Raw genomic sequence first — 13,621 nt, forward strand, 5'->3', positions numbered from 1 at the left:
GTAACGCATATCATACGTTTCCTGCTAATCAACTAAAGAAACCTAGAAGAATCAGAAGAGGAAGAAAAACATCATTTAAGGCATTAATAACGAAAATATAACCAATTATACGTGTCTGTCAGCGGTAATTTGATATAATGCAACGCTTTTCTAAGCAGAAATGATTTTAAAACGCAGTTAAGTCACGCAGAGGAAGAACGACGTGCTTGCTTTGTTTTTATGTTTTTAATGGGCTACTGGAGCAATGAAGATCACGGACAGCTTGCTGAGGAGTTTTAAAGTTGCCAGGATTTATCGACTGAATTCAGAGAAAGTTAACTGTGTGGACTACAGCTCAAATGGAGAACATGCCGTTTCAAGCAGCGACGACGACTCTATTGTTTTATATGACATCCAGGAGGGAAAGTAAGTGGGCAGGTCAATGTTTATAAACAACAATCGTGTGAATATGAATTAAGTTCTGATTTGTTTCTGCTCCAGACCGTTCAGTACCCTGTACAGCAAGAAGTACGGAGTAGATCTGATCCGCTTCACGCAGAGGGATGTCCAGACTGTGGTCTTCAGCTCCAACAAGCTGGACGGTAGGAACCTGCAGGTTACAGCCTATTGTTGTCACCACACGGCATGAGGTCTAATGAGTAACATAAACTTCATTTTTATTAATCAGAGCTTGTTTTCTGTCTTCCAGATACAATTAGATATCTGTCGCTCACTGACAACAAGTTTATCCGATATTTCCCTGGTCACACTGCAAGGTGAGTAATACGCAGAAGAGTCAACATTCAGCCTTGAGAAAGTATTCGTATTCCTTCAGGGGTTTTTTATTTCACATTTTGTCAAGCTACATCCACAAACTTCTAATTCCTATTTCAATTTAAGTCTGGACTTTGACTAGACCTTCCTAACACAAATACACTTCTATCCATTCAGCTGTAGTTGTGGCTGTATCTTCCTAACAACTACAACAAGCTTCCCCTTTTCATGCTGAAAAAAATAATCCCGCAGCACAATACTGCCATCACCATTGTTCCTCATGGCGATGGTGTGTTGATGTGCAGACAGAGTTAGTTTTGATCTGTGTGTTTGTTTATCACAGACATTCCCATTAAAATAACTGAGTCACTAATAATCCACACACTTTCTATCTCCACAATATCAAGTTATTGATATTGTGGAGATATTAAATTTTGAACCTTTATTGGTAGGAGGAAGTTCTAGATTTAATTAAAGAAAATCTATATTCAAATGGGTGTGTCAGTAAAAACTCTGTCTGTCAAGTGCCATTATTTCACTTTTGTTGCATTTTCTGAAAACTTTTCAACGTTTGCTATGAAAGTAGTTTGGATGGTGGCGCATTACCAAACTAAGTTGTTTTTGCTTTATATGAACTGACAGCTCCTTCCTGAACGATCAAAGTGAATTTTATTTTTCCAATCAGGGTAACGGCACTCTCCATGTCTCCGGTGGACGACACGTTCATCTCCAGTTCGTTGGATAAGACGATCCGCATCTGGGATCTACGTTCTCCCAACTGTCAAGTGAGAGTTTAGTTCAAGCTCACTTTCCTTTACTAATAAAAACAAAGAAACTTGAAAAGATATGTAGGATGGTGGCGTTTCATTAAATCCTGTTGTCTCGCCTCTGTGTTTATTTGTGTCTCAGGGTTTGACCGATCCTTTGGGGAAACCTGTCTGTTCATTCGACCCGGATGGGCTGGTTTTTGCAGCTGGAGTGGAGTCACAGGCCATCAAACTGTACGACATCCGTGCTTTTGACAAGGTACAAATCACAGTCGGATGTGTGACCTGACCTTCATGAAGCAGCGACCGGTCTGACTAGTGACATCTACGGTCTTCCTGTTTGTGTTAGGGTCCCTTTGCGTGCTTTGAGGCCAGATTAAATCGCATCTGTGACTGGACTGGACTGAAATTCAGTGACGATGGGAAGCTCATTCTCATTTGCACCAATGGAGGCGCCGTTCGCATCCTGAATGCCTTCAGTGGTTCGGTGCTGCACACCTTTTCAGTAAGACTCATTAACATGTAATAAAGAGACGGGACTGGTAAATAGCTGGATGTGTCACAGTGTTTCACCTGATTTCAGGGTTACAACAATAACAAAGGCATCGCCCTGGAGGCCTGCTTCACCCCAGACTCACAATTCGTCATGATTGGTAAGAAACAGAACTTCTTCACTTGTTCCTGTCAGATGGGGGGCAACACAAGGCCTCACAAAAGTATTCAAGTATCTTGAATTTTTATCAATTTTGTCATTTTACAACTACGAACTTCCTAGGAGGACATTTGTGATGATCAAATTTTAAGTCTTGTTTAGGCCTGTCATGATAACAAATTTTACTGGACAATAAATTGTCTTGGAAATTATTGCGATAAATGATAATATTGTTGTTTTGAGACAATTTTCAAGTAATGTAAAGGTAGTGGCATAATGGCGTGGCATAATTGTCAATTGTCATCGTTAAACTGGAAGACATTTAAAATATCCAAAAATAAAAACAAAACAACAGAAACAACAAATAAAATGAATTATGAAGACTCTGTAAACAAAATTGTCCTTCAAAAGAAGGACTAATTGAAATCAAAGCACCAATTTTTGGTAGAAGGAGAGAGAGAAAAAAATGAAAAACAATAAATTATGCAAATGGAAATTATTGAGCTTATTTTAATTGATCAGGCTTAGTCTTGTTACACAAATTTAGGTTGAATCTGTTAAATCTTAAACAGATTTAGGTCTCAGCCAGTTGTTGTCCTGCTGGAAGTCGAACCTCCGCCCACAGTAGACCTTTTGGTTTGTAGGCTTCACAGGATGACGAAAATCATTTTTCTCTGAGATTTTCAAAGCTCGGGTTGCTGTTTTCTAACCCAACCATTTTCTCCTCAACCTGGCATTTCCTGGTCTTCATCACAAACTACACTGAAGCCTGTGGTCGTAACGAAGCAATACGTGAAAAGGTTAAAGGAGTTTGACCATTTGGGCCGGCGGTGTACACAGACTCTGTCTCGTGCAGGTTCAGAGGACGGAAGAGTTCACGTTTGGAGCACTGAAAGTGGGATGAAGGTGGCCGTGTTGGACGGCAAACATCCAGGCCCTATCAACACTCTGCAGTTTAACCCCAGATATATGACGTTTGCCAGCGCCTGCACAAACACGGTGAGAGCAAACACATTATATGACGCTCTCAGAGTTGCACTGCTGGACAAAGTGCTTCTGACTTTGCTGCTCATGTTTACTGTTTTCATGTGTTTTCCAGTCTCTTTGGCTCCCGTGCGTTGATGACTTATAGAGGGCTGAAACAGCTTCCCACCCAGCAGTGAAGTTGGATATCTTAATGTGTTGCACTCTACTTTGGCACAGTTCCAACTTGTTAACCAAGAAATTAAGAAGTATTTTTAAATGCCGTTAATTTTGCATTTTAAGTTATTGTTCCTTTTGCGTCAGTATTATGTGAAAGGCTAAAAGATGCTGTCAGTTCTGGGTAAAAAAAAAAAAAAGTTTTTAAGACAGTTTAGGTGCTCATTTTTTATAATTTTATACCAATGTCTTTTGTACTACCTGTTCAATGGACAGTTTTTACTTAGGTTTTTAATAATAAACTGTTATGTTGTAAAGAGAAACTTTCTTTGTTCTCTTTTGCCATTTTTGTTCTTAGCATCCATCCATCTATTTCAGTCATAACATTTTACAAACTCCAAAACCTGAAACAAAATTAAAAAAAAGCAAAACAAGTTTTTTTGAAAAGCACTAAAATGCAAATGTATCAATGAGACTCATTGTGTCCATATGTGATAAAGACTGAAAACTGTTATTTTTTATGTCTGTTGTTCACAGCTTTGACAAAGATGGAAGTAGTAATGTCGAAACATGCCACGTGTTTATTTCAGCAATGTGAGAGTTTAAAAATAAAATAAACTTTAGTCTAAAGTGCAAAGTTTGGATGCTGTTTTGGGAGACTTTTGCTTTTAACATTGTTAATTTTCTATAGCTTAAAATGTATGATGCTTAACCACAAAGTTTTCCAGTTGCATAAATTCACATTTAGTCAAACACATAATCCTCATTTCCATTTAGTTGATTTTTTTTTTGTAGTGTAGCTCAACGTAAATGGGCTCGTTGAGATTGTGCTATTCTCAGTACGTTTTCCATAATTATGTCACATAGTCGTAGTGAACGTTTGGATAATTTGGAGTGTTGGAGACTGACCTGAAAACTGTCAGGTCAGTCTCCAACACTGAGGATCAGAGACGGTGATGTGTCTTCGTGCATCTAAAACTTTGTCTTCCTGAAGCAGAGGAGAGGGGTGGGAGCCACGCTGAATAATGTATTCATGCTTGGGTAGTGTACTCACCACAGAGTGAATAATGGATGATCCCATCACAGGTAACCTCACAGGCGCACACTTATCTTTCTCTTACCGACACCCGTGTGTGAGCGTGTATGTGTGTGAGCAAATCATGTGTGAATAAATGAAGGAAATCAAGTACAGCAGTTTGAATTTGTACCAATTTATTCTTATTCTCTTTAAACTTTTAATAGCTCTGGTGTCTTTTTTCCGTGTTTAAGTTATTGCTCACAATAACTTTGTGTCTGGTGATTGTGATACCGACGTCTATCCAGATATTTTACATCACTATGAAGCTCCTCTTACATAAAAGTCGGTGTGGTGTTTCATGTCAAACCGTGCCTTACTAAAGTACCGTTTCCCCTTCAACCTTTTCACCTGTTCATTCACTACAACCACAAACTTCAAGAACTTTATTAGGATTTCATGTAAAAGACCAAAACAACATTGTGAATAACTGTAACGGGGATCTGAAACCATTTTTCTTCTTCTTACTTTTTGTTTTACAAGTAGAAATTTGAGTTGCAGCTTCTGAGGTGTTTTCCTTGCAGGATCGCCTTGCATGTTTATCCATCCGTTTCCCCATGAACTCTTACCAGCATCCCTGTCTCTACCTCCAAGTTTCAAGGTCGCCAATGTTTGCTCAGTTTGTTGTGTTTCTACCACACTGCGTTTTTCACGCAGGCCACATGTTTGCCACTGTTGCATATTTTTTTAGTGCTCAATAAAAAGTCGTCCAATCGACAGATATTCTACCTGAGCTGTGGATCTCTGCACCTCCTCCAAAGCTTCCTCTGAGCTGCACTGTTTTCATTTTGTGAAGCTGAATTGGATAAATTGGTAAAATGCTCAATGCAGGATTTGTACTGATGTTTGAAATCTTTGAAGCTACTTGAATTTCAATTAGATGTTTTCAAGGTTTGGAAAGTCCTTGAAAGTTCTTAATATTGAAACAGCACAGCTTTGTAACAAAGTACATTTTAACGATTTATTATAAGCCCAAATTTACAGTTGAAACCAGATATTTGTATTTAATTTCTTTTCTCACCGTCTGAAGTTAAATCAGACTAAACTTCCCCTGTTTTAGATCAGTTAGAATTACTGAAATTATTTAATGTGACAAATTTTTATTATTATATTTCAGTTTACCTTGTTCCTGCTGTAACATGTAGAATACTATTACGAGACATTGTTAATAACATAATGTCATATATTAAATGATATGTAATAATGAATTGGAACTGTTTTCTTTAATTTGTTTGTGTTATTTTAATCTCCAAAGTATGGTGCTGGAAAAGTAAAAAAAAACAACTTCAAAATGCTTGAATTTTGCTGTGGGAAAAGTGTTGAAGGTTGACATGTTTAATTAAATTTTATTTATGGGTAAAATAGTATAAGCTACTGAATACTGTTTTTAGATTTGTATAATAATTCACTGAAGTTTGTGGTTTTTGCATGACGAAAATGTTGCGAAGACTTTATGATAAAATGCCACTTGGTGAGTTTTCTGAGGTTGTACCTGTAGCTTTCCTGCTCTTCATTCATCTACTCTCTGGTCACAGGCACAAGATGTACTGACTGCAGGTTTGTGGGAAGGGGGAACTATGTTCACATGTAGCGATCAGATTCTGGCCTGGTGTCACATTTCTGTGAGCGGGTGGCTGGAATTTGAGATCACGCTGTTGCGTCTGCCTGATTGTCCATTCTTTGTGAAGGAGTGCTAAAATGTCATTACACGCGACACAGAAGCAGCTTCTGGAAACACAGTTTTGATCTCTGGCCTGAACATCTCCGGATCTCCAGACGGGACAGGAAGCGACCCATTTAAGACCATTACCGCAGCTGCCATCGATATGCAAAGTGTTTTAGGTCGCCCATTGGGGAGGCATATCCACTGACAGGCACATTATTACTCATTGGCCACACTTCCGGAGATTGTGTTTCAGGCGTTAGGGAGCTCCCGAGTCATCCTCCAGGCGTTTATGTCACTTGTGCGTGCTTCTGTATCTGTCTGCCATCGGAGGAGAGGCCGCTCACCTGCAGGGAGAGAGAGGACACTGAGGACCTGGAAGGGGTCTCTGCTGCATGAGACGAACGGGAAACCGTGAACATCAACTGCCAAAAGATGTCACACCAAACTGGGATTATCGGTAAGTCGGTAAATCTAATTAGATTGGGGCTTTTTTGGGGGGGGATAATTTGCAGCACTTTTGAGCAACAACTCTACAAACGTTTGTGTAGAACATTAGCAACTTCATCCAGTTATATTAAAATTACAAAGAGTCACACAAAATGCTGAATTGAAATGTCTGCTTGTTTGATAATGAACTCATTCATTCAGCAGCAGTGTGTGTGTAATAGAGTTCACTTACTGGAGCACTGGGAGGACTGGTTAACGGAAGTGTTCCTCTTTCTCACCTGATCTTACATCATTCATGAGATCGCAGGGTTTGGTAACCACACTGACACCAGATCAGGAACTACAGCGAATAAAGATTTTCTGTGTTTAAAATATTTTTTTAATTTCTGAACTTAAGTTGGTTTTGTCCAGCAGCTGCAGCGGGTCAGAGGCTGGCCGGCGTGTTGAGTCGGTTCTGAGTCAGTTTAGGTGACGGTGTGATGAATACCTGGCTGTGGATCAAATTTTCACTCCTCGGTGGCGTCACAGCTTCTTACTTACCAAACTCTGTCTCAGTTGCGTTCACCTGCAGAACCACTGTTTGTTTCTTTAACTTTGTTTTGCCTTATATCTGATTACTGCAGCTACAGCCGAGCTCAAACAGTTCTTGGCTCAAGCAAGAAGAGGTTCCATCAGAATAATGAAGATCATAATCAGCAATGGTAAACATGTCCTCTGCTCACAAGCCTCTTGATTGAGTTAGGTGTAATTTTTTTCTTGATTATTATTATTTTTTTTATTTTCTTCTGCAGAGGAGCTGGTGTTGGATTCGTTCAGAGAGCCGGTGCAGAGCTGGGACCAAGACTACGATCAGTTTGTGCTTCCTCTTCTCACGCCTCAGGAGCCCTGCTACATTCTTTACCGCCTGGATTCCCAGAATGCACAGGGATACGAGTGGACATTCATCGCATGGTCACCTGACCAGTCACCAGTATGTCTGGATATAAGATATTCATTTCTGCACAAGAGTAATTTGAACTTACAGAGAATCTGAGAGAAAATAAGCTGATTTGCTCCAAAACATTTTTATTTCTTTCAAATCTATGTAGCCAGGTTCTCTTCTAGTTTTTTTTATGTTTTTCTTTGAATTTTTTCTGCGTTTTCTCTAATTTTTATTTCTGCCTGTTTGTTTTTTAAGTCATTTACTTTAATAACTTAAGTCATTAAGTAAATGACTTAATACCTTAATGACTTAAGTCATTTTCTTTTAAGTCGTTTGACTTTTAAGAGAAATGATTTAAGAGTCTTAAATGATGTTTGAGTCATTTACTTAAATCCATTATTAGGCACAAACAGATTCTTAAATCCAATTGATGATCAATTATTTTTTCAGTGAATGACTTTAACAATATCCTGTAAAAACAAACTTGTTTTCTTTCTTTGATTTAGTCAAACGCAAAACATAAAAAACATTTTTTGTAGAAATTAGGTGAAGCCCTAATGTGACTTTAATAATAATATTAGGATTTTTAAGTGTTGCGGCCATGAATTGCTGTGTAATCTAAGCAAAGAAAGTGTACATCAAAACCAGTAAAGTATAATTAGTGTTTGTGAGCATAAGGTTTTATGTCTTTCCAAGGATTTTGAACTCAATGATCTCAACTTTGACTAGGCCATTCTAACAGATGGATATGCTTCAATCTAGACCGCTGTGTTGCAGCTCTGGTTGTGTTTTTAGGATTGTTTTTTTTGAATGGATTAATAATACTTTAGTGAAAAGGATTTTACTTAAAAGCTACAAAAAAATTCCTCCTGTGTGTTTTGTAGGTGAGGCAGAAGATGATGTACGCTGCGACCCGTGCCACACTGAAGAAAGAGTTTGGAGGAGGTCACATCAGAGACGAAATGTTCGGCACAGTCGAGGTGAGGAAAAAAAATATACTGAGGTCCTCCGGCTGTCTCCTGAGTGTTATTAATCGCCAGCTTTTTGTTGACTCTGTCTGCAGGACGATCTGTGCTTTCAGGGATACATGCGCCACCGTTCCTCCTGCTCCTCTCCAGCTCCTCTGACATCGGCCGAGCAGGAACTGCAACGAATCAAAATCACAGAGGTGCCCAAGAAATCACATGAGCTGTCTGGAGGTTTTACTGACACGTTTAAAAGTGTCATTTTAATGAGAAGTTCGTGTGACGAGCACAAACGTTTATGTTTTCTCGCCGATGTTTCAGGAGTAAAGTAACACAAAGTAGTCATTGTGAAGTGGAAGGAAAAAATATGCATTTTTTTGTAAAATATTTTACAATTACAAAATCTACAGCAGGGGTAGGCTATAAAGAAAAACAAAAGCAAACTATGAACCTCTGACAGAGCACTAATTTAGTCCATTATACAAAAATGGAAAGACAATGGCAAATAGAGCATCCAGGCAGAGAGAGGATTGATCAGTTCCTCTGGAGGAGCTGCAGAGATTCATAGTTCCAGTAGGAGTAGCAGAATGTGGCAAGAAAAAAAACTATTGTTAAAAGAAAACCGTAAACACAACATTAAACATGGTGGTGGAAGCATCATGCTCTGGGGAGGCTTCCATCTAGCAGAGACAGCGATAATAGGAAGATATTAAGCTACATATTTTTGTCATAATGTTCTCTACTGAATTTATCAGAGTGGAAAACAAAAATAAATGTTGAAATCTGCAAGATTGATTATTATCTTTCACACAAAATAGCAATAAAATACTTTGAAATCTGTCTTGCAAAAGTAAAACGAATCCAAACAAGTTAAAGCGCTCTAAATGTCTTTCCAAGGTGCTGCATGTAAAACATGTTCATTGTTAGTGTAGTCTTTTCATGTAGTCTTTTTCCTTTCTTTTGCTTCAGGATAAAGTTGTCTGGGTAGGTTGATATTTCTTACACAAGAACTCGAGTCTGTTCATTTCAATTAACAAAAGTCAAAGAAAGCAACTGCTCTTTATTTTGCAGGATGAACGGAGAAGAATTGGAACCCCAACGGCGCGAGCGAGGGTCTGTCAGCTCTGATCATCGGCTACTTCACTCATTTTACACGCTGCAGTAAGAGAGCTGGTTTCATAACGCTCTGTGTTTTTTCTCTCCAGGTCACAATGGAGTTTGGTTTAGACAAGAGAGCACAGACTCTTCAGGGTCTCGCGTTCCCTTTACAGGAAGATGCCAAACGAGCTCTGCAGCAGCTCAAGCACAAACGCATCAACTACATCCAGCTGGTGAGCACGGAAACAAAGCCACTGTGCAATCAGTGGGCAGTCTTTGTTTCACGCTGCCGTTTTTAATATAATGAGTTATATTTAAAGTGATTTAGTCCCTCAAAGTTTGCTTGGATATGTTGTGCTCCAGAGGCTGGATGTAGAAAGAGAGACGATCGAGCTGGTTCACACCAAACCCACAGAAACCCACGAGCTTCCCTTCAGGATTCCCACAGACTCCCCACGATATCACTTCTTTGTCTTCAAGCATTCCCATCAAGACCAGCTGCATGAGGCGCTGGGTCAGTATACACTCAGCTTTCATGAGACAAGATGAAAACATGCAGAAAGATAAATGACGTTTCACCACAAAATACGATTTTGTACTGGACTAGTTTTGGAATATTTCCTCTGGTACTTTTGGCAAATTATCTCCTAAAATTTGTTTGATGTAACAAATTTTTTATCAAATTTAAGTTGACTGGACAACTCAAAAACCTTAAAGGAGATTTTATTGTGCAAAATGCACATTTTTTTACATTTTATTACTCCTTTTAAATACAGTCTAAGCATTTAAAAAAAAACAAAAAAACACCTAGTCGGTTTTTGGCAATAAATTAATGTTTCTTGGTGTCTGAAAAATGTGCTGTTTCAAAAACTTCCAGAATGTAACGTCACAATTCAGCAGGCATTGCCCCTCGCCTAGCAACCCCAGCAAAGCCCAGCCCATTACCTAGCAACCACAGCGAAGCCCAGCCCGTCACTTAGCAACCCAAGCTGAGTTCTAAGACTCCAGGAGGCTGCTGGAAAAGACAAGAGTTTTGTTGTTGACTAACAATATACAAGCTGCTGTTGTTTTCTTGTTGGTTGTTCTAAAGAAGCTACATCTGCTTTACAAAGATCTACGGTTGTATAATTACGCATCTGTTTGCAGTAATTTTCACAGATTTAAAGTGACAGCGGCCCAAAAACAGCTCATTCTGGAAGGAGCTCAAAACAGGCAGAAATGACCAGACTAAAATTTAATTGTCTAAGAAGGATTTTGTTCAAAAAAATGTAACGAACATGTTTTGCATAGACCATAGACCTATCCTAACCTGTTCACGTAGCATAATAAGTCACCTTTAATATTACTTCCAGTAAGAATAGACAATGTTGGCATAATTGGGTTCTCTTAAACTCTTTGTGGTATGAATAATTTGGGGTTTAACTCTTTTTTTATTGTGAATGCCTGTGTGAGTGATGTTTAAATTGAGCTGTTTGGACTGTCTTTATCTCTTTCAGTTACATTTAGGAGTATAAAAATACGGTATTTTAGCATTTCAGTGAAAATGGCATTTCACCACAGCGACTACCAAATCTTAGTGACTCATTGGACAGATTAGAGTCGAGTTAACCACGACCTTTCTGAGCGCGTCAGCTTCAGTGTTTCCCCACAGCTCACAGTAAACCAACCACATGCTCAAAGCATTACAAATCAGTTCCGTGGCTTCCTCTGACAGTGAATTAAATGATTGCGTAATACAAAAGGATGTCTTCCTCTGACGCACCCAGTGAGTGTTATTACTCATCGCAGATGTTCCTGCCAGCTGTACGAAGGTTTTGGTGTTTTCATTTCCTGCTTCAGCCTTTAGTGGTGAAGGAAGCTTAAACTGATGGAGCAGTATCAAAGACCAAGTGTGAATAATTCTTTACAAAAAACTTTCTCAACCAAATATGGGATACAAAAGATGTTTTCCTTTATCTTAATTACATTTTAATCCTAATTAGTTGCTTTTGGAAAGCCAATTTACACTTCATAATGGGTAACAGGGATGTATTCAGGTAGTTTATTAAATGGTACTCAGACTAGACTGAGCAACATGTTGTAAAAACGACTGAAGACTCTGTTGCCCTGCAACCTGCCTTAACTAAACTGGATTGCAGTGAAGAAAACTTGCAATTAGAAAGTTTTGAGGTTGGGTTTTGTGCTTTTCAAACATCCATGTTATGACATCAGAGGCAAATGACCTTCTGCTTGAATTAAATATCAATTTGTATGAATTATTCATCATGTGGCTGTTGCGTTTACTCTATATTATTAATAACTCGGTTACCTTGACGATTGATTTACCTTGTAAGTATCTTTGCTGCTGGATGTCATATTGGTTATTAAAGTTGCAGTATGTAACTTTTATTAAAACATTTTTATTGAATATTTGTTGAAACTGTCAACATGTTGTTCTCCCATTGCTCCAAATGCTATCTAGAAACAACCAATCAGAGCCAGGAGGATGGCGATAGTGCTGTCAATCACCCTCGCTGTGGCGCTGCTCATCTTACCACCTTCTTACTACTCCCCTTTCTTTCTGCTATGCTGTAGCCAGCATACCCTGTCACAATATGTTGTTTCTCTGCCTTTAGCACATTGAGCAGCGAGTACATGAGGTGATTGACAGCGCTAAGACCTGCCTTCTGACTCTGATTGGTGCATTTCATCAGACGGCTTAGGAAGAAGGTGAAGGAAATCAATCTTTTCACAGTTTATCTGTCTCATAACAAACTGCCACAACACAGAGACACTTTGAACAAATATGTAAAATAAATATATATATTTTTATATAAACTACATACTGCAGCTTTAAAGACAGATATAACTCCTGTGCCCTTTCTGATGACCTTCATGCCTCCTCCAGTGTTCATATACTCGATGCCTGGCTACACCTGTAGTATCAAGGAGCGGATGCTGTACTCCAGCTGTAAGAACCGGTTGCTGGACGAGGTGGAGCGAGACTACCAGCTGGAAGTCACCAAGAAGGTAAAAGTTAATCCACATAACCAGCAGATTGATATTCAGTATTGACGACCACTGAGTCAGTCATTATGCCCTGGTTTGTTTGTTTGTTTGTTTAGATGGAAATAGATAGCGGCGACGGTCTGACAGAAGACTTCCTGTACGAGGAGGTGCACCCAATGGAGCACACCCTGAAGCAGGCCTTCGCTAAGCCCCGAGGCCCAGGAGGGAAGAGGGGCAACAAGCGCCTCATCAAGGAGACAGGAGAGAACGGGGAGGAAAATTAGACATTGCACCCATTAATCATATCCACAGAAATTTAGAAATGTTGAAGAAATGATCTGCTGTTTCACTACTAACCTTCAGGCCACTGATTCTCTATTTTTATTTCAATACAAAGTTTTTAAAGTGAAATTGAATGAAATGTAGCTCTCAGATACATTTCCCTCCTCCCCATCTGAATCTTCTGCTGTCCACCATTGAGTCAGTCAACACACAGCCAAGGTTTTTACACATCAAACATCTGAAACTGAATATTACTGCTAACTATATATTTAACCCCAATTTGGCCTGTTGTTAGTGTTGGTGCAGCATATTTGTGGAAATTTGAAGGCCTTTAAAGATGTACAGTACACTCAATAGTTATTGTTAACCGTGCAGGAAACCTTGCAGCAAATTAATCTTTTATCTCAGTAGTATGAGAAAACAAACAAACTTTAATTTTATTACATTTATTCAGTGGAGAAACACAGCTGGATATAACTAACCCCACACTGCTTGTGTAAAATAAATGTTATGGAAGCATATTTTCTACTCAATGTTTCAAGTTTATTAGACATGTAGGAACCTTTAATCAGCAATCAATAACATCCTGTATTCCTTTGGTATAAATATATTGTAAAACAGAAGTAAATTTTTCCTTAGTCTCTCTTCAAAACTACAAAGACACTAAAGCGTTTTTTTCTTATCCTCTAAGTCAAAATGTCGCCATAATTGTAGATCTAATTGGTTTTTATAATGTGCACCTGATGTGATCCCACTGTGACTGATTTTTCATTATCTCTCCAATATCAAAACACATAAATAAAAATGTACAAAAGTTTAAAACAACTGCAAATGGCTGAAAGATGATCTAGGCTTATCTCGTCATC

The 13,621-nt window shown here is 38.8% G+C and overlaps 1 protein-coding gene across 4 annotated transcripts; it reads left to right on the forward strand.

Moving 5' to 3' along the window:
* On the forward strand, positions 1 to 13,538 carry twf2b (twinfilin actin-binding protein 2b). Of its 4 annotated transcripts, XM_032549977.1 has the most exons (17): positions 1 to 405; positions 481 to 581; positions 689 to 755; positions 1,439 to 1,538; positions 1,663 to 1,779; positions 1,870 to 2,025; positions 2,104 to 2,173; positions 3,029 to 3,171; positions 7,297 to 7,470; positions 8,307 to 8,402; positions 8,486 to 8,590; positions 9,357 to 9,371; positions 9,459 to 9,500; positions 9,593 to 9,718; positions 9,849 to 9,999; positions 12,373 to 12,494; positions 12,590 to 13,538. In XM_032549977.1, the coding sequence occupies exons 1-17, from the start codon at positions 245 to 247 to the stop codon at positions 12,755 to 12,757; spliced, it is 1,914 nt and encodes a 637-aa protein (XP_032405868.1). In that variant the 5' UTR covers positions 1 to 244; the 3' UTR covers positions 12,758 to 13,538. The 4 variants fall into 4 exon arrangements, with proteins under 4 accessions (XP_032405868.1, XP_032405867.1, XP_032405864.1 ...); XM_032549973.1 differs by lacking the exons at positions 1 to 405; positions 481 to 581; positions 689 to 755; ... (3 more) ...; positions 2,104 to 2,173; positions 3,029 to 3,171 and adding exons at positions 3,450 to 6,510; positions 7,124 to 7,201 and having other exon boundaries at positions 7,292 to 7,470; XM_032549974.1 differs by lacking the exons at positions 1 to 405; positions 481 to 581; positions 689 to 755; ... (4 more) ...; positions 3,029 to 3,171; positions 9,357 to 9,371 and adding exons at positions 3,450 to 6,510; positions 7,124 to 7,201 and having other exon boundaries at positions 7,292 to 7,470.
* The last annotated feature ends 83 nt before the right edge of the window (positions 13,539 to 13,621 follow it).

This window comes from Xiphophorus hellerii, chromosome 20 (genome assembly GCF_003331165.1).
Source record: "Xiphophorus hellerii strain 12219 chromosome 20, Xiphophorus_hellerii-4.1, whole genome shotgun sequence".
In the NCBI taxonomy this organism is placed as follows: Eukaryota; Metazoa; Chordata; class Actinopteri; order Cyprinodontiformes; family Poeciliidae; genus Xiphophorus; species Xiphophorus hellerii.